This window comes from Candoia aspera, chromosome 1 (genome assembly GCF_035149785.1).
Source record: "Candoia aspera isolate rCanAsp1 chromosome 1, rCanAsp1.hap2, whole genome shotgun sequence".
Lineage (NCBI taxonomy): Eukaryota > Metazoa > Chordata > Lepidosauria > Squamata > Boidae > Candoia > Candoia aspera.
Window position 1 is genome coordinate 136,269,951 of NC_086153.1, and position 22,112 is coordinate 136,292,062.

General features: G+C 39.0%; 1 protein-coding gene across 2 annotated transcripts in view; it reads right to left on the reverse strand.

Moving 5' to 3' along the window:
• Window positions 1-22,112, reverse strand: part of EIPR1 (EARP complex and GARP complex interacting protein 1) — a 75,962-nt gene that overhangs the window by 45,543 nt on the left and 8,307 nt on the right. Inside the window, exon 3 of one of the 2 annotated variants that reach the window (XM_063314053.1) lies at window positions 16,086-16,218. In XM_063314053.1, coding sequence (XP_063170123.1) covers window positions 16,086-16,218 — 133 coding nt within the window. Of the gene's footprint in view, window positions 1-16,085; window positions 16,219-22,112 lie in introns of those variants that run through there. The other variant, XM_063314060.1, reaches the window with a different exon arrangement.

Sequence of the window (22,112 nt, forward strand, 5' to 3'; positions counted from 1 at the left end):
TGGTTCTATTTATGTTTTACAGGTTTAATTATTATAAGCTGCTCTGGACACAAATTAAACTATCACTATATTTTACAATTAAAACAGCAAGAAAATTGCCATGACAATGCATGTGTGTGCATGTAGATATTATTTTGCTTATGATTTTCCTTGATTGTAATCTGTCTGTAGAGGCCCAAGTGGACTTAAAGGCAAGGAGGGGCCTATGTCCAGCTTCAGCTATGATCTTTGGCCTATGACTGATGATTTTCAGTCCACATGGAAACAGGCAGTGGCAACTAAAATCTCATCCTTGGGCTTCTCTCCAGGTCTTCTACTCAGCAGGGGATATGATCAGGCCAAAGCACTCATTAAACAGCATGTAGCAGACACAGAGTGCCAATTGGATCTAGCCAGGACCCCAAACTTTATTGCCAGTGAATCCAACAGGTACTCTGCATCCCCTGTGGCATATTTAACTGAACTTGAAGAACCTAAACACAGGAGGGCCTTGTCCTGTTCAGACTATGAGGTGGCCAGACAGGTTTACTATAAAAGAACTCTTATTAAAAGCAACTATTTACAGTAATAAAGTCCTGGTGATTAATAAGCAAGGCTGTTCAATCAAGACCACCCAGGCAACAACGGAGAGGCAGGCAAGGCTGCAGGGACAGACTGTGGTAATTCAGCAGAACAGAATTCAGCTAACTTGCTGAATGAAGCTGTTGGACTTGATGAAGCTGAAGTGTGTGGCAAGGTAGAAACAGGAGGCAAGAGTCTGCAGACTGGCACACTGGCGGGACTGGGCTGACACTTTGAGACTAGGCGAGACCAAACTGGAACCAATGGGCAAGGCTTGGCTCTGAAGGCTGGGCTGGACTGAACTGGACTGGAGACCCTGGGCAAGGCTGGGAGCTTGAAGCGAGACAGGGTGCACGCCAGAATCATGCTGAAACATGGCGGCAAGGTCCAGAGCTGAACGCAAGGCTATGCTCAACAGGGACGGCAAGGCAAGGATCCTCACAGGCAGCTTGTGCAGAAGGCAGGTCTTCAAAGGTTCCACTCTGGCTACAGGTGAGGCTTCCAATGCAGGTAAGGTCTCTTCTGCAAGGGCTGAGAGCTCAAAGGATCAGTTGTCTCCGGCAGCTTGCTCTTCACACATCTGCCTTTTATACTGATCCTTTGCACACCTGTTTCCTTCTGCAGCCAATAAGGCTGCCTTTTCCTTCACGTGCTTTTCTGCACACCTTTCCTGTACGCTGATTGATGGATTCAAAGTCTCCTCCGGAGTTTGGCCAATCAGTGTCTCAAACTTCTCCCACTCTGCCGAGTCACTTCTGGGTTTTGTTTTCCTGGGTTCTGCCTGGTAAGTTTCGGTTTCCCGTTCTGCCTCAGAATAGGTTTCTCTTTCTGAGTCAGAAGCCAGCTGAAACCTCACAGGCCTTTACGCTGGCACAATGTTTTATATCTTTGTTGTACGCCACCCAGAGTCACTTTTTTGAGATGGGCAGCCACATAACTTTGATACATACATACATACATACATACATACATACATAGATAGATAGATAGATAGATAGATAGATAGATAGATAGATAGATAGATAGATAGATAGATTTCATGGTCTCCCCTCAACTGTCCTTGAAGGCCAATACAGGAAGATTCCTTACCCAGAGAGACAATGCCCCAGTGACTCTGGAGACACAGCAACAACTGAACAAGTGCTTCCCCAGTGCCTGTATGACAGAGACATTCGTAGTAGCCTCTGCTCACCATTACTGCATAAATACCCAGGGTGTGCAGGACAATTCTGCACCTCCCTGCTGCTTTCCAATACCATCCCTGCTACAACAGAGAATGTTCCCAAGTTCTGCGCGGCAGCGCTTAAAATTCATCAGATGATGAATGATGCCATAAACTGACTTAATGAGTATCTACTTCACCATACTACAGTGCTCTGTAATTTGATATAGTCTTCCACATACTAACCTTTATGCTCCCCTACACTCATCTAATGCTCCTACCCCACCTTTCAGATTCTTTTAGACTCTTATATGTACTTTGTTTTAATATATTTTTATATCTTCTAGCTTTTCATAATGTTTATGTATCTTCTGTGCTTTTTAACTGACTATACCCCACCCTCCTTATGCTAGTCCAAGACCGTAATGATTGATTGATTTCGTTTCATCTGCTATCTTTGTTATTTATATGTTTTATTGTTGTTGTTTTTACTCTAAGCCACTTGTAGCATTTGAAGGAGAAATGACATGTGGAAGAGAAGAGAAGAGAAGAGAAGAGAAGAGAAGAGAAGAGAAGAGAAGAGAAGAGAAGAGAAGAGGCTAAATGAATAAATAGCCAAACATGAACAGATTCCTACCTGGCATATAAGCACATCAATAATGAAAGTACCAAGCAGACTCCCCAAAGAAGAGAGGCCCAAGAGTTGGTACCCACAAGATAAAGACTATGTCAAATCACAATATGCTTCAGGAGGAAGAAAAATAAAGAAAAGTTCTGTGGATCTGTTTTCTTCCATAGTTCTGAACAGTCTTCCCAGCTTCTTTTCCCCTCCCCTGCCCATTTTTGGGCATACTCCATTCCTTTGCTACAACAGACCCTCGGTTATCCAAGAAGAACATGAGATGATTCGGACAACCTAGAACAATAATAATTCAATCTTTGAGTGGCCGGCTCCACCACAGAAAAGACGTGTAAGTAACTGCTGTATCCTGAACATCCAGTCCCATATTTAATAGACCACTGCCCTAAAAAGACGGCAGAAGGTAGAAGATTTTTAAAAAATGATTTTATAGAGTGACATCTAGAGGACGGAAATAGAGAACAGATGGCTTAGGGAGTCCCCTAGGTTCTCCAAGCTACAAAGAAAGTGAAGAACGGAGATCAGAAATACAAACAGATTAGATTTTTTTTTCTTGTCCAGAAACTAGTTGTCTTTAGCTCACTCCCAGGGTGAGAATTCTGAGCATGACCAGACATCAGCAGCTGCTTATTTGGTAAAAAGGACATATTCTTCAAGCACAAGTTGATAATATACATGCCATAACTAAACTGCAAACATATCTGTGATTTACACTGCACACTAAAGAAACGTCCTCATAATTATTTCCATTATTTACTTTTGTGCAGATTACAGCTGTCTCTTTTTATACCTTCATCAATTATACAAGTTATAAAACACCATTCAAATATTTAATACCAATGGAGTTCATCTCTGTGCCGAAACACTCTATTTTTAAAACAGAAGTGCTGTAGATGTAGGTCTCCAGAGTTGGGTTGTGGACTTGTAATGAAGGCGACAAACACGAAGGGCAAGTCCAGCAGAGCCCCCATCTGTATGCGAATTGAAAAGTCACCCCTATTTCTCACAGAGAGGCCTACATGGTGAGGGAAAAAAGGGAACACGATAGCATCATGGCATTTGCTATATTGCCATGACTCTGGAATACGTTTAAAACCCAACCTAAACTGGTATCCACAGAACTTCATGCTGGAAAGGGCTGAGCTGAGGCCTTGCTCTTTGATGCGCTCAGGTGGTACAAAGCCAGCTGGCTGCCATTACTCGGTTGCCCTGGGAACCACAATTGAAGTGTACTTCTGAATCTGCACAGGAGGTACTTCTGCACCATTGCCACAGCAGCTCTTGCTGTGCAAAGTTAAAGTCGTGTAGCAGCTATAGCTACAGCCCAGCTGGTGCCCATTAATGTTCCCTGTATGACAGGAGCAAGCCGCCAGTCTCAGACGCTTCCTTCTTGCCGCTGACAAAACAGAAGGATTTATTACTCTTATTAATCGAGATGAAGCATACTTTGCCTGTTTGAATAGAAGGGTGCTCAAAAGCAATGATGACTTTATGCCTGTTTTTTACTACCTTTGTACCTTTTAGTTCATCCTGCCATCCTGCATTGTATTTGCAATCCACGTATGATTTAAAAGTCCCACTGAATTTACTACTGAACAAGGCATAAGAAACAGAGAGCTAATTTTAGAAGGGGGCATTGCCTGATCAAAAAATAGTAGAATTTGTCCCCAGTGTTGTTCTCAGTATTTATATAGCACTGTTTTTAATGAATATGAAGTACTTTGCAGTAATCTCTGTAGGTTCATATAATCTTGTATTTTGGTACAAATATTCTATTATCTAGAAGCTTTTCCCCTAATCTCTGAGCAATTCCCTAGAATATAATTTTCAGAAAATCGGAAACACGTTAACCTATTCTTCATATATTTCAACACCCTGAGTACAGGTACAGAAAAAATAAATGTCAGGGGTGAAATTTTTCACACAATTAAAACTTTTGCTCTCCAGTTTTAAAGTACAGTGGATGAAAAGCAAACAAAAGAAAGAAAGAAACTGGTCAATGATCAACTGCTAATGGCCAAGCAATATGCCAGTCCAGAACTTGTTAAATTTTTCTCAATTTGAAAATTGTACAATTTTCTACAATTTATACCCTGTCTTTATATTCTTGTGATTATTCTTATTCTGCACCTTTTATATTTCTACCGAAGTTGTAACAGAAAAGTAGTCTCCAACAATCCCACTTATATCTGGCCTTCAGTATTCTGCTGACATACAACTTCCAGCATCCTTCACCCTGACTGGGGCTGTTACAAATTGTGGTTCTACACATTTGGACAATCTTAGATCCCTCAGTCCTATTCTTACTTCTTGCTCATTTGACATGCAAGGTGACGCACAGCAATATTCAAAAAGGCACAATATTGCAGCCACTACATTACTGGAAGCAACATTATTCCAGAAATACGTTTATGTCTATAAAATCACTTTAAGCAAACTCTGCTCATTATGCTGTAGAAGCAATGTCTTCACAATGCACTACAAAGCCAAACAGTGTTAGAACCAAGCAAGCTTTCTTTGTTGACTGGAAACCCCTTACAGACTTTTTCATGAAACAGAAAAAAATTCACTTATGATTTATGCTGATTATAAAAAATAGATAATAGAAACAATTTTTGCTGATTAGAAAAAATAGATAATAGAAACAATTTTTTGCAACCACAGAATAAGAGGCAATTTTGTATTTGTACTTAGAATTGCTGTAAAGAAAATCGGAAGCTACTTCTTTCTATTTCTTTTCATTCTTTTTTTTTTTTTGCACTTTTGGTTTTTTCCAGTTTTCTTTTTTCTTTTCTTTATATTATTTCTTGTAAGTTTTTATCTTTTCAGATTTCTTAATAAAAATTATATTAAAAAAAAAAAAAGAACCAAGCAAGCTTTTTCAAAAGGAGGGTTCCACAGTTCAGGAGAGATCAACAAAAAGCAGCGATGGAAGCTGGAAAGATTTCTGGAAAATCATCCATATTTTTCCTGAAGAAAAATGACTCCCACTTTCCAAAATCCACTGTTTTATAAAATTAACTAATTGCAGTAAATGAACAGTCTCCAAGCTGCAACTTCCCTTTTAAATAGCTCACCTCATATTCCACTGGCATGACTGTCAATAATCCTGTGTTTTCTTGCCAATGAACATGAGAAGGGGAAGAACACAGAATCTCTGCCCATCCTCTAACAACATCCCCATCGATCTCCTCATGTTAAAAGCAAGCTACGTCAGCAGACAGCCATTAATATCTAGGCCAGCTTGCTCTGCAGTTTCCCTGCCAACAAGCCAATTTTATGTCACGTGGGAAGTGGACAGGGGTACAAGAGACTCCCTGTTGTAGGAGTTTGCCCTGCAGAATTTGGTAGCAGCAGGAATGGGCCTAGTGTGTTCATTCATGCTCCCCTTCCTCAACTGTTCATTCCATCCAACAGAGCAAATATGCGATGTAGAGGAGAACTACAATGGGAAATGAAAATAGGTTGTAGGTGCACAGCCTCTGTAGCCATGACTGAGAATTTTGATGCAACCATTGCTTGCAGTTCTGCAGAAAATGGCATGAGCACAGACATTATTCTCACCTTCTGCTGAGCAGACAGAAGTGGGAAAGCAAGCACTCCTCACTTTGACCATCTGAAAAAGATATGCCTCTTTCCTATGAAAACTGGTCCAGAATAAAAAAATTGACACAAATACAGAGAAGTGTGTACTTGTGTATTATGCAACTGATCGACTGATAAATATACAGACATGCTGCACCTCCTTGGGCATGCTTGTTTTCAATGCTTTCAGGGTTTTTTTTCCATAAAATTTTGTGAATTACATAAAATTCATAAAAATTTAAAGGTTCAGCCCTAGAATTGTTGTCATTAGTTTTTAAGCCTACCTCCCTCTGGGCAACCCCCCATCATCAACTGCAATAGTTTTCCAAAAAGATGGGCTGGTAAGCAGCATGCTGAGTTGGTCTCATGAAGAAAGAGCCCCAACAGTTGCCACCAGCCTGTCCCAAGAGAAGGGTCAATAAGAAGAGCTGTTGAGTTACAACAATCATCTTCTGGATGCTATCTCCAACCCTTCCCCCACCCACAGTGATGCTGTAGATAGGAAACTTAAGCAGAAGAGAGTTGTCAACAAATGCAGAAGAAGACAAGGGACAGTACAGCAGCTACATGACCAAAATGTTCTCCAGCAGTGGAGGTGGAAGGATGGCAGGGATCCCCACAAAACTACAGTGATGATTTTCACCCACAGTTGAAGCATCAAAATTGATGGGAAAACTGGCTGCTTGTCATACTCTTCATAGGAAGCAAAATGGCTGAAGTCCGGTATGATGATGATGAAGTGCCATCAAGTCAGTATCAACTAGACAGAATTTCTCCAAGATGATAAAGTCTGGTATAGATGTGCAAATTTAAAGACAAGCATGCACAAAACTCCTTTTTGAATAATTAAAGCTGCCCTGCCTTTTTCCAGGTTAATGCAGAGCACACATATAGAGGGAGCTGGAGCAGCTTCCAAAGCAGTTTTGTTGCTTTAAATCATTTGATTTTACATTATCTACTAATGTAAAAATCATCTTAAATATATTAAATCACACCTCAATAAATGTAGGACATGGAAATATTCTCTAGGAAACTCACATAGTTGCTGAAAAGACTTTGGCATGTGCAATTCCTTGTAGTGACTTTAGAGTGAGGCTCTGCATGAGGAGATGAGTTCCCAGTGTTAGAACTGCAGAACTGTTTACTTTTATAAAACTTTATAATATGGAATGAAAAAGCAAGGTGTCTCACCCAGCTCATATCTGGCATAGATTCACTTCAGTAAATCCAAATAATGTTCCATATATCTTATTTTATTTTTAATTATTCAGAATCTGATAATTCATATTTCTAAGGCCACCCAATTACAGGCATTTTTCATGGTATTTTGGTTAAAAATTTGAGGATCTCCTTATTCACAGATGGGCTTATCTGTGAGTATATATGGGAAATATATATATATTTATATTTGTGCCTTCAAGTCAGTTTTTGACTCCTGTTGACTGCCAGGACTAGTCCCTGCAGTTTTCTTGACAAGGTTGTTCAGAACTGGTTTGCCCTTGCCTGCTTCCTAGGGCTGAGAGGGAGTGACTGGCCCAAGGTCACCCATCCGGCTTTGTACCTAAGGTGGGACTACAACTTATGGTCTCCCAGTTTCTAGCCTGGTCCTTTAACCTACTGCACAAAACTGGTTCTCATATATAGAAATACAGATACTTTTTAAAAAGTATTACCATATATACTAATGGATAAGCCCATTGACAGATAATCCAAACTTGATTTTTGGGGTGCATTTTGGCACCTAAAATTCTCAGCTTACCCGCAAGTATATATGGTATTATAACAACCAAAAAGGATCTAGTCCGCTTTAGAATTTGCTGTATTTCTGCCACAAAAAGAAGTCAGTGCTGCTACTGCTGCCTTCTGGTGCTTTTTATTTAAAATATGATAATGCTTGCTTTTTCTTTGGAAAGTGTCAATCCCTAAATTATTCTGCCCATGTTGCACTGGCAGGCGAGAACTGCCTTACAGCATCAGCAGCAAAGAAAATCTACCCTCCTGGGGGAAAATACAGGCTCCCCTTCACTGTCTCTCAGGCAACCTGGCAGCCTGGGAGGGGGCTGTGGTACATGTAAAGGCTTTCCTAGAGGAGAATGATAGAAAATACATCATTACATTCTTCATACTGAATTTGTAAAGTCTGAGAGTAGAGAATGCAGTAGTGCCTGCCTATCTGTAAAGTAAAACAAAAACTAAGTGGTATATCCTGACCCCTCATGACAGGTTATTTACCACCAAATCTTCAAAATCCTCTGAACACCAGGGCAAAGTATCTGGTTCACTGAAACAAAGAGAACATCACCTACAATTACAGGACTTTGCCCTCTTCTGGCAGTTTCCATCATCACATCCAGATATACCATTGTGTAAAAAGACCCACCAGGAGACCAGCACCCCTCCTCCTCCCGCTCCGAAAAGCACATATTAAGGAAAGTCGACTTTGGAGCAAATCCTTACTTTTTCCAGGGAAGAACTCTGAACTGAGCTATTTACTGCAGACATGAGTTTGAAATATTTATAACAGATGCCTCTGAATCATCCTGCCACCTCCCCTCCTCACTCTGGCTTTTATACGAGCTAGGGTGTGCTGCAGCTCCACAGTAGATAAGCTATTCTTCAATCCAATTGAACTGTCCCTCATGACCTCCACCTACCCACCCTGGTCGGTGCCAAAGAATGACACTTGTCCTCTTCCCACTGCATTTCCATAAAGCATTAGAATACGGTCCTTTTAAGTCTAAATAAGACCCGCGAGCACTAGCTCTTGCAGCCATATTAAAGTTACTGAACGTGCATGCCGAAGCCTTAATAAAATGCTAGACTGCACATCTCTTCCTCTTCCCCCTTTCCATAAAGTCAGGTAATGCAAATGTGAGATCCCTAAAGTATTATTCATTCTGCTACATTGCACATTGAGCCAGTGATGCTGAAGCAGAGAGGTGTAAGTTACATAGCGATTGTGCCAGCTGCTCTCTCTCTCAGAGACAAAGGCTTTCACCCCAAAGGAGAGGGCAGGTGGCAATGCCAGTCTCTGCCCTCCAAGGATTTTCCACAGAAGTAAGAGGTGAAAAGTGGGGGGAGGGGGGAGGAGATTTAATTTCCAAAACTGTCAAGTTGATGTGATAAATCGGCATTTCTGCAGCTACCAGTGTCAGACCTTATGAAACTGTCCTACTTTTAAATGTAGCAGTAGCTTGGCATGTAACAGATTTCTTGTAAAAGCAACTTTATGGTGCCCCTTCTGCCTCTCTGCAATCAAGTCGCTTCCTTTGGTTGTATTATAGGAATACTGGAGGCTGTTTTACATTGAGTCCTATCACAGTTCCACCTTATCTATAATAACTGGCAGCATTTCTGGGGTTTCAGGCTGAGATGATCCCTGCCTGCCAAAACTGGGGGCTGAGAACAGGCAGAGAAGTGGGTCCCTCACTGAGCTATAGTCAATGGAACAGGAACGGATTGGGTTAGAATTTGAAAGGGGAAGCAGGAAGCTCTGTTGCATCAGCAGATAGCAGCTCAGAAGAAGCCGGGTTGCCCTCTGTCACTCTAAAAGCAGATCAGCATGCTCTATCACAGGATACTTTACATATAAATTCAAATCAAACTTTTTAATTTAAAAAATACAAGAAAAGTTGTTTATTCAGTTTGATAGTCCAGGCCATACATTCTGATTGTACTTCTTAGAATATTTCCAGGCTGTAATGTTTGGCCATTATAATTATTTTCATTTCAAGTGGAAAATTATAATCTAGAATTTACAAGAGACAATAAGTGAAAGTAACTATTTGATACAATCCTATATTATCTGCCATACTTATAAGCTTATACAAAATAATTTTTCAAAAGTGAAACTTAAAAACATTTTTGGATTTGTCTTCTAAGATGGTTGTATTTGTCGGAATCTTATTTTACACAGCCTATAGCAGGGTTTCTCAACCAGGATTCCACAGAATCCACGAGAGGTCACTAGAAGTCCCCTGGGAGATCACAATTTATTTAAAGAATTATTTCAAAATTGGGCAACTTCACACTAAAGAGGTTAGTTTCATTCTTTATTTTCAGTTTAAGAACACCATTAATGCATATATACAGGCCTACCCATGAAATGAATAGAATAATTTTGTAACATCTGGCCTCTATTTAAGTCTGAATGTGCAGGGGTTCCCCGAGGCCTGAAAAATATTTCAAGGGTTCCTCCAGGGTCAAAAGGTTGAGAAAGGCTGGTCTATAGTAAACTGCTCCAAGGCAAAGTTCTCTAACCTCATACCTGGTGCTTTCTGGGTATGTTTAACTGTATTTCCTAGAATGTTCAGCCAGTATGAGCAAACACATCTGGAGGAGAACTAACCAGGTTAGAGAAGACTGCTTTAATACCTAACTCCTCAATTTCAGGAGGATTTAGCATAACATATAGCAAAATAATGGTCCACTTTTATTTCTTTTCTTTCATTTACACTCATCATAACAATGTTCTATTTTGCTGTATGTTATACCAATAATCTTTGTATCTGTCATTTGAAGAATTTTTAGCGTTTGGAATTTTTAAAATGTTAATTTAAGCAGTAATTCAACTAACCCTTTTGTAACTTCCTTAAAGCAGATTTTCCCACCCAGAGGGCATAATTCTAATTTCAGGAAAATTGAAAGATTTTCAACTTCAATAGAACACAGAAAACTCTTTTTTTTTGGGGGGGGGGTATTCAGACTATTGGTCCATCTATCTCAGCATGCTCTACTTTCAGACAGATGCTCTACAACAGAGATTTTTTCCAATGACATGTTACATCTACCCTCCCAAGCATGGTACCTCCAGATAGGTTAGGATTTTAATTCCTGGACAGCATGACCTTGGGAAGTGCTACAGCACATTATTCTCTTTTTCTATTATAGCATTTATTGAGTGTTTGCTTACCTTTCTATTACCTGAGTTGACTTAATTATCTCTTTGGCATAGCATTCCACATTTTCAAGTTACAGGGCTATGAAATTTGTTTAAAATTTCCCCTTATGGTGGAAAATTCCAGGATTTTTTTCCTACAGTATTTTGGAAAATCTATGTGTATGCCAAATACCATTGTCCTAGTTGATCTTAAAGATGATAAAAAATTAATAAACAGTGGTTAATTATATTATGACTTTTATAACAAGCATTGCAAACACTGATCACAGATCAGCTTTACGTTTTTGTTATTTTTTAACTTTACATCTTATTTAAATAAATTATCTTACTCACTTGTGTCCATTTAGTATCCATTCTACCACATAACCATATCTGAACAATATTACACACCGATTCAGCAGCTAGAGCACAGCAGCAGAACAGGAGAAGGATGGGAAGTGGGACAACTTTTCCTCTAAGCTATTTTTAAAATCAAAATCCCACTCTTCAAGCTGCTATTATCTCCTAACTGAGATGGTGGAGAAAAAAACACTCATGTTTTGACCCAACAGGGATTATAAATAGCTTCAAGGAAAGTTGATTTAGATCAGAAAATCAATGGGAGAAAAAGTCTCCACACATTCCTGGCCTCAGTCCTCTGATCAGTAGAGGGATTTTAATAGTTTATCCAAGATGAGTAGGGAAGTTGTTTTATTTTGTTGGGCATAGTCCTGGCCAAAACTGATCACTTCTGAGCCAAGTTTTCTTGAAAAACTGAGAGAAGACAATAGAAGGATCAGAATGAGCAGAAACGGGGGGAATCTCTGAATTTGAATCTCTGAACTGCCCAGAGTCATTGTTGAGATGGGCGGTGGAAAAATGCGATAAATAAAAAAAATAAAAAAATTCCGTGCAACAGTTTACCAGAATCTTCATGAGGTGGGGCACTTTCTAGAGGTCTTGCTAAGAAATAACCACCACATATGATGTCACAAATGATTACAGAAAATAGCGTTCTCAGAAAGAACTGTATTTATTAACACCTAACGTGTTTCAGGGAAACAATGTTTTTGCTCTTAGTGTCACCTAGTGTGACAAATCTTTCTTAAGAGTGTCTAAAACCATCAAAGAAATATATTTAAAAATAAACATAAATCATCCTATTTTTTAAAACTCAACCATTTTATAAACTGATAACATTTTATACTAAGCTATTTTCTTGTATGAACAATCAGAAGAAAAGGTGTCTGTGCAAATAATGTTTATATCAACAGGTTAAATTAAGAAATTAATATACAGATATTTAACACTACCATTTTTATTTTGAAGGAAAAGAAGGAAAATACTATTTAATGTTTTTGTAAGAAAAAGCAGTATCTTGCCCATAGTTTGTTACTGTTGACAGTTTTACTATTTATTATTATTCTGTGATTTGTTCCATGGTCAACCTTATATACCTTCTAGAGTCTATGATGTAATGTAGTTCATCAAGCTAATACCACATGCATATATACATACATAAAATATAATATCCTCTGTTATGTGCCAGTTCAGAAAATGCCAACAAAGGAGATAAGGGAAAGGTTTGCCAGTCAGGAAGCTCCAGGTCCCACCACCAGTAGCTGAACCTTCACTGAGTTTGGGCAGTCCTAAGGGAAGAGAAGGCAGTGACTCCAACACATTCCCCTGTCTTGCCCACTTTTCTCCGGTACTACAGTAAGAAGGGTTGGGCAACCCCGGGACAAAGCATGAAGTACCTGGAGAAGATGATTATATCTAGGTGAAATACTATTGCTTTGTACAGTATGTGTATATTCTCAAAAGGCATTATGGTTAGATGTGTAAAGAACTGCTGTGAATGGGAAGGCATTACCCTCTTTTGTTGGCCTAAGGCAAATGGACAACCAACCTCACTTTTCCATTCAGTGATAATTAAAGCTAGGAGGATATTTCTGATCCTAAAGGGTGCCTAGGACGATCTAGCCATCAGCTTTCTCATAACAGGAATACCTGGGCCTGAGCTGAGAGAAAGGATCTGTAGAATGGCTGATTCAGCATGTCTGTAGGGCCTCTTCCCCACCCACCCCATTATCACCCTATTGTATCAGATATACAAAAATTCAACAACTTAAATGAAACATTCAATAGTCACATTGAACCAAAAGTCTCACTCCACTTAAGCAATAATTTGAAGAAGTGAGTAATAATAAATTGTCTTATTTCTATATTCTAAGTATACTCAACAGAGTATTTTTAGAAGTTCTTCCTAAAAGAGGAGAGGAGAGGAGAGTACGGAATATACTTCTGCACTTTGCCATCTCAGAAGCCTTTTTTCTAACTGTGGTGGATTTCGGCGCTGCCGCTAGCTCTCAGGAAGGAGGAAGTGCATTCCAAGGAGATAAGAGCACTCACAGTCCAGACAGTATTGGTGGGAAAGTAAAGAAATTCAGGGTGGCCCCACCCTAGAGTCTCCCCGGTTATTTCCCCTTAGGTTAGTTAGGGTAGCTTTAGTCTGGCAAGATTCTGTCTGTATGGTTAGAGCAAATAAAGAACTCCAGTTTAGAATACACTGACTCACCATTGTTCTTGGGCTGGCCCTGACATTCACCTATAAATGGATTCAGAGGCCAGGTGGAATTTCATTCCAACATTATGTCACAATTCCAAAGAGCTTTTAAGATAGAAACATGCTTTATAAAGTATTTTGAAATCCCCAGATTCTGCTTTTCTAGGAGAGAAAACGTAGTCCATAAACACCATGGAAAGTTCCACCTACTGATTTTACAGCAGCTGCAATAACTTTTTTGCTTGGTTCTTTACACGCCTCAAGTCATACTGGCAGAGAGAGTTAAGCAGACAAGAGTGAAAGGGCAAGCAAAGAGACTGTAACAAAAACGAGCAGATTCAGCATGGGTTATATCCTCGTTTCCCAGAGTGGTCGATGTGGTTTACTCCATTGGAAAATTAGCTACAGGGAAAGGAGCCACTTTCTGCCCACCCTACCTAAATTTCCACAACTCAGTATTCACACTAATGATTATATATAATGCAATTTTGACAGGGATTACATCCTATCATGACTTAAATTACTTTTCCAATTCTGTGAACATTAGTTGTAAGATGCTAGAAGAACCTGATGTCTGTTCAATTTTCTGTTTGTTTCATTCAGGCGGAGGATAATGGTTATAAATTAGCAGTTTACCCCTAAGTCTGCAGCCTTCTCTGAGTTCCCAAGTTTTTAATGAGATCTGTGAAAATTAAGTAATGAAGGATATCCATGGGTTGTATTTCATCTCTGCTCAGTGCTCTGTCAGCTCTTCATTGTTCTAATTTTGCCAACTACTCAGGCCCCAGAATGATCTACTATCCTTTCTGCCTTTTCACCTTCTCAAAGTGAGAAGATTTACTGCAGTTCAAGATATAATGATCTAGCAGCTTTAAAGGAGGGATATGACTTTCCACAGTTATACTCACTCAGAATCAAACATGCCTTGTTCTTTCCCAGATATAATACTGAACCTTGGCTATGGCTACCTTGTCTACTTGAAGCTGTGTACATGAATTCCCCAGGAGTTGAGCTCAGTTAATTTAACAGTTTTACTCTGTGACTGCCCATTCATATGCCAATATGTACCTCTAATTCCTTTTGCTATTAACATTTTTATTCAATAAATGTAATATTTCAGCCACTTGCTTATCATGCTAGCCTCTTGCTGTTCTTTTTTAAAAAGTAGCTGCTTAATATATCTCAACAATGTATTTTTCTTTCTTGGACTCCACATTCCATAAACAGATACTAAATATAAAATGTTAAGGCAGAGAATAAGTTCATTTATTTATTCAAAAAACAGGCCACTATAATATTACTTTCCAAATCATTCTAGACGTAGGAGACTATTATTCTCTAGAATACTGCAGACAGATAAGAAGTTGGCGGAAATCCAGATCCATTACCTTTGCTAGAGAGGCTAAGATACATAAAAGAATTAGGCTAAACGGGTAAACTTTGTGGGGCACCAAAAAGGTACGTCCCTGTGATTAACGTGAGTTTGGAGATGGAACTGTACCCATGAAGATGAGAACATATAAAGTTATCTTTATGCTCAGTCACTTGGAATTAAATACCAAAATTTAACAGAATTCATTTAGTAAAGGTAAAGGTTTCCCTTGACGTAAAGTCCAGTCGAATCCGACTCTAGGGGGCGGTGCTCATCTCCGTTTCTAAGCCTTGGAGCCGGCGTTGTCATAGACACTTCCGGGTCATGTGGCCAGCATGACGACTCGGAACGCCGTTACCTTCCCGCCGAAGCGGTACCTATTGATCTACTCACATTGGCATGTTTTCGAACTGCTAGGTGAGCAGGAGCTGGGACGAGCAACGGGAGCTCACCCCGCCGCGCGGTTTCGAACCGCCGACCTTCCGATCGACGGCTCAGCGGTTTAACCCGCAGCGCCACCGCGTCCCTAGAATTCATTTACCTCTGCGTAAATATGCAAAAGTTTGCTAATCTACAAATGCGGCAGATTTGAACAGATTAACTATTATTCATTACACTGGTCATGAATCACATTTCTAAATTCTTATATATGGAAGGCCTCATTGTAAATAGAAAGGTAAATGTGTTGTGACAATATTTAAGGATGTTTTGGATAGGACATAAGAGTTCCACCCAATATTATTCAGCCATATTTCCATTGATGCAAATTAAATCTTCTTAGCTCTTCTTCCCCTTGTCCTCTTCTCAAACTGTTTTGGAAAGGACCAGAGTAAGGAGATAGGAAAAGGACAGGAAGAAACTGGATATCCAATGACACCACAGAACGCAATTTAAAAACAGCAAAATCAGCACAGCCCTTCACTCTCCCTGTCCAACCTTCCCTTGGCCAGGAGAACATGTAGAAAGTATGAACAACGTTTATGTGCTGAGGGTACAGGCTGGATTCCATTATTCCACACATCGACATACAACTGATTGAGATAGAAAACTCACTCAAGATTCATCAAATCCCATGAAGATGCCCTCCTCTATAGATATCTGTGATTGCTTAAATAGGAGGGAAAAACCCAAAGTTTTATGTTTGCACAATTATTGGAACTTCCTATTTTTTCCTCAAATGTATGCTTTAACAGAGTTGTTTAATTTCAAACATTAGAAGAATTCATATAAATAGGAACAATTAGGAATTGCATATATGCTGCCAAATAACCAGCTGCCAATTTCTCATGGGAACAACAATAGCAGGAAAATTACACTTACTTTTATTATAGCAGGTCGCAAATACACCTTTATCTGCTGGACTGGCACTTATGTGCCAAATTTCACCAACTTGGTGCAGAAGAACATTTTTGTTTATAATATTATTTTCATCATCAAAGTCAATGATGTGAATCTGTAAATGCAACAGAAGAACAATGAACACTTATTTTGATTTAAAAGTATTTTCAAAACAGTGAAACACCGCATTGGTTTTATTTAATTAAAAAAAAGTTGCGCTGTCATTAAAACAAAGTAAGTTCCTGGACTGACATCATTATATTATGAACATCAGTATTTCCAACTTCAGTAGAAAAAAGATGAAGTGATAAAATATCTACAACAAATATGAATTTCAGACTAAATATTTCTACTAAACCTTTAGAAAATTTCTGTGCTGTTTGAAACTTGAACACTAACAATTCAGATATTCAAGACTACCTGGTTCAACTAAAGGGACTGCAACAAACAACATCCACAATCCACTTCTACTGTAGCCTTTTATCACTGAAGAGAGTCATTAGGAAAAGGATATCATAATTCAAACTAACTTTCGTACCAGGAAAGGAAGAACAAACACTTCCCCAGGTAGCTCGATAATGTGTTTACCATCTTGCTGCCTTGCCTATTTTCTTATGGCAGAAGCTCTAAATACTCTTCTGAAGCCAGACAATGGTGCCTCCTAGAGGATCAGGTTCTTATCTTAGCATTTCCTGGCAGGAAGCACCTGCTGCATCACTGGAGTATGAAAATGATCTTGACTGGCCCCTGGAATATGGAAGTGTTTCACCCATTTGGAATTATTATGAATCCCCTCTCCTACTAAGTAGAAAAAATTAAGCTCCCTGATTTTCAAGAGAGCTAGTAGTAATGAATTGGGTGATTCAAACAAAGATGACCCAGTCACACTACAGGAGAAGAAGCTGAAGCCTTCCTGATACTGTTGAATAGCAGTTAAAGCAACCCTCACTATTGCCCATACTGGTTGAGGCTGCTGGTAGCTGTAACCCAGCAGCAGCTGAAAGGGCACATGGTCTACTAAGTGCTATGATGGTGATCATAGCAAGCAAGTCATTTTTTATTACCACTGTATTTACACATCATCCAACTGAACTTTTTCAGGTAGTCAAAACCTATTATACTTGGATCTGCAAGAATATATAAGCCACTTGTAACAATCTTTTTGTACAAGATGCAGAAATAAAATCCTTTTTATCTTATCCATGCAGACAAAATTGTTGGTTGTAGTTAATATCTGTTCACTGGATATAATGTTTAGGGCTGTGCAAACCCTTTGAAAGATGTGCTTCATAATGAAAGAGAGAGAGCATATAAAGTCTATCTTTTTGAATTGTCTTTAACTGTCTCTGCATGCATGTGCATATGCACATGCACAGCCATTTCATTTTCTATGGTCTTTGTACAGCCTTAACTTGGTTTCTACTATCCAGTTATGATGAAGTACTTTTCGTTTTGTATGCATTTTGTATTTCGTTTTTGGAGAGGTAAGAGCCAGACGTTGTATCTTTTGTTAAATAAACAAACAAACCCCTCTTGTACTTCACTATACTGGATGGTTTTCATCCAGACTCTAATATTTCATTCTTGAATAAGGTGCTGGACTTTGTGAAAACATCCCAACTCTAGGAATCTGTTGATTATGTGGCTTCTCTAGATCCATTTCAGTTTAGCTTCTGGGGGCTGTTTTAGTGCCTCTTGTGGACAATAGACATTTGGGACTAGATTGTTGGCTTCACAGTGGCTCTGTGATACCATCCACTATGGCATCCTTCTGAGCCACTTAGAAGGGTGGGCTTAGATGGGATATGACATTGAGAACAATTTTATGGTAGCTCACTTCTTCTCAGATAAGCAATTTCAGAATATGATGCTGGAATTCATCATGACAGCTGTTGGACTCTTCTGCCCTGTGCAATTTAACATACATACAAATCACTGGGAGAGGCTGTGTCTAATTTTGGAATTTGCCTTTAGTAAACCAATACCTCCAACTTTTAAAGATCTTCAAGGGAAGTTCCTCTCTGTCCGAGTATAAACAAACATATATTCAATGGGAATGTGAGGGAGGGCTTGAAAGTATAAAGTGTGCTTGAAAGTTTTGGACTCCCTGCCAAAGGAGACCAGTAAACTCCTTATATGTTGTCACTGTACCAGCAAGTGAAAATATTGTATTCAGGGAGACACTTGGAATGCTGAATTAGCAAGATGATTTATGTACTGTGCTGATACCTGCTGTATTGATTTGCTTTTAATGGCATTTTAATTTTTTTAAAAATTATTCTTATTACAGTTAGCTCCCTTGAGTTCTATTCTTTGACAAAACAGAAAGGTACAAATTCAGTAACTTAATAAATCTAGTTTGCTATTGCTCAATAAGTTAATGAAAGGTTTTAACAACTTCACTCAGGCACTTTTCCATGCAAGGAATGTGCTTCATCAGTTCACCAATAAGGTGCAGGAAAAAAAAAGACCACTTTGCTCCACTGATGCAGAGAACTGACTTACCTGTATTACAATGTTAATTTGTCATACATATTGTTAACATATTTGTATCCTATCTTTCCACCATAAAGGGGATGCAAAACAACTAATAAAAGATATGGAAAGAAAGTAATCCAAAACAGAAATAAAAACACAGTTAAAATATGGAACACATATTAACAACAATCAACATTACAAAGCTCTCTAAAAACAGAAATCAAAGTAAGCCTTAGCATAACTAATTTCTTCATTATGCCAAGAAGCAGGATTTCACCAACCACATTACAGGAAACACAGTGTGTCCTATTATAGTTTGTCTTAGATGAGAACTATGAAAGTACTAGCCAAGAACAAAATAGAGAAAGGAAAAAGTATTTTCTCCACCCAGTATCTTATCACACAATAGAAGTCTTGAAACACTTAATAGGCTACTGGAGATTTGTTTATACAACTGACTGTCCTAAGACAAAACCCTTATTTCATTTCCCTCTCCTGTTCATGCCCATAATAAAGAAGGCAGTTTGGGACAGAAGCAAGCTAGAAGCCAGAACAGCATTCAGAGACAGATGTTGTCTCAAAATTGTTGCTCCAAGTCTGACTAAGCAGCATATCTACAAAACAAAAACCCTGTTCATTGATTAGCATGAAGAAGCACAACTTCAACAACGTTTTTGCTGATACAATACAGCATAGCAGACTCTACCAAGCTGGCTGCTTTGTCTGTTAGCTCTCACAGCCTCCTCTGAAAAACAGGAAGCCTCATGTTGAAATTATAAAGCAGTCTCCTTGGCAGTGAAATTGATTCCCTAAAGGTGAGCTACAAATCAAAATTCAATTTGCTCTACCAACATGTATTATGTGCCCCTACTAACCATATAAAGAGGGTCATTCAGCACATAAACTAGAAGTGCCTTCTGCCCTATCTCGGGTCCCTCAAAGTCAGACCCAGCTGCCTCCTTCCCTCTGGCATGATGATTCAGAACTGCATCAGACCCTAAGGACAAGTATTATTAAATATAGCATGTCATAGTTTCCAGAGGACAACAATGACTACTACTAGTACGATTTATTATTATTATTATATTATTATTATTATTATTATTATTTTCTGCACCCTTTTAGTCTGGAGACACAGGAAGAATTAAAGGTGAAATTTGACAAGCTGCCATAATAATACACTCTTGGGTCCAGCAGCAACATTCCATAGGATGACAGCCAGCCATCTCATTTCTTAGGATAACGTTCTGATCAGATGGCTAGTACAGGTAATATTTTCAGCATTTATTTAACATGGAATTCTTTGGTTTATTTGGCTCTCAAAATACGTTTACTATTTGCTTGGTCATGATCCCAGAGATTGAAGCCCATGCTAAACTCAGAGAAAGGAGATACCTGCGTGTTGTTCCTCTTTCAGGAAGCTCTTTAGGATATGTCTGCTCCCTTCTTACTCTTCCCCAGTAAGAAAAATGAGTACAAATGATGACATCTGTATTCTTTTAAAAGCTGGAGAATGTTAGAGACGTCCAAAAGGCATGTTTAAAGGACTGTCCACTTAAAATTGTAACAGACATTGCCTGTAAGAAATTTAATTCCACCTGCACGTGCTGTATGAGCTTCCATCTTAAAAAAAACCATTTTATTCTTACTGTTATTAAAACATGTTACGTCTACCCTGTTATAAGACAGCAGAACTGTAAAAAAGGGAAAAATTAAAAATGCCTTATTTGTTTAAAGCATAATACTATAAAGTAAAAATAGAACAGTAGCATAAAACAGCAAATTAAAACAGAAACCACACTCACTAAAGACATGGGTAAGTTAAAGTCTTGTGCCAGGGTGACAGTAGCAATGGGACCCGCCAAGCTTCAGTGATGAGCCCATTCTAGAAATGGGAGGACACAACAAAGAAGGTGCAGTTGTGGTTCTCCTAGTTTGAAAAAAAAATTCTCTGACTTTAACACACAGCTGGGTTGGTAGAGTGAGAGCCATTCTTTTGTTATTGGATCCAAAAGAGGGCTAGGGCTTTAAGGATAAACACATTAATCCACGACAACAATTAAAACATTTTCCAAAGATAAAGGCCATCTGAAGAGCACAGTTCTATGAATTAACATAGTGGATTGACTACAAGCTGCAGCCTTTCTGCTTTTAAATTCATATCAGATACCATTTCTCTCCGATTTGATGTTTTCTGTCATCTTATGAGTTCCCAGTCAGAGGAAATAGGCATTAAAAGGCACAGATTCAGGCAGTCGTTTGGGAGAGGAACATAAAGGCACAAACACAGAAGATACACTGGAAGTAAAAGCACTGTTCATCAGTAACAGCTACCCTTGCAAAGAGGACTCTAAGAATACAATTGATCACCTATCCCTGAACCCTGGATAGGACTCCGGAATTCCAGGCTTTAAAACCTCCAGCTCAGAATTGTCGAAACAATATCTAAAGCTAGTTCTCAGGTTTCTGGTCTAGCGTTGTCTTGTTCCCATTTTCTCCTCCATGCCCTTCTTAGGGCTTATTTCTTAGCTTCCTCAAGACCTCGGCCAGTAGTCTATCATGTTCACTCAGATATTGAGTTCATTTCATCAAAATTTCTGGTCCACCTTAAGCCAGGACACAGATTGAATATGGTTCCGAACAAAGCTAGTCAACAAGTGTTCGGCCTAGATATTTACTTTTAGTAACTGAGCTCTTTTTAGTATAAATTAAATTCTTGGTTCTCTCTAAGCATCCTTCCAGCTCCACCGCTTGCCTTTAGAAAGTTAAAAAAAAAATAGGCTTTTTCCTGTTACTGTTGCTAAATCTTTACTTATTTATTCCAAAAATCCTACCAACAGATTTTGATCTATTTTCCACTCATTTCTCATCTAGAACCAGACTAACTTAAGCACTACCTTCTCCCATATGAACAAGCTTAAGCCCAGAAATAATTTCTGAGTTCTGGTCCCTGCTCCATCTTTAGAGCTTTGACAGACTACATGCATTAGGAATTTTTTGATAATGACACCAAAGCTCTGATATGGCCATCTCAGAGAAAGCGTGTATCTCTCTCCTTTCATGTTCAGATGCACTTAGAAAAAATCCACCTATTCGGAGAGGCTTTTAATATTCAGTGATCTATGATTCATAAACTTGTTTTCTGAATTCCTTACGGAAGAGCAGGATAGAAAATAATTCTTATTAATCTGCTCCCAAGACAGTACAAAAGAACTGCATCAGACATTTGTACGTTTACTAAATCCTTTTCTTTTGGTCTAATTCCCCAACACAAATTGGTAGCTGAGGTCAAAATCAGAGTTTAGGATTTTCGGCAACACACTTTCTCTCTGCCCCTGGACTAATGACTTTTCCTCCATCCTTGTTAAAGTGGAAGGACAAGTAGTTGGGGCCTGGATGAGAGGCAAGGGATGGAGAGATGGGGTTGCATTGAATGACAGCCTCTTTAAAGGCAGCCACACAAAATAGTCCCTGAAGAACTCTGTCCAACCACTCTTACAAAGCCTTCCTTAAAAAGACACTATTCCTGAG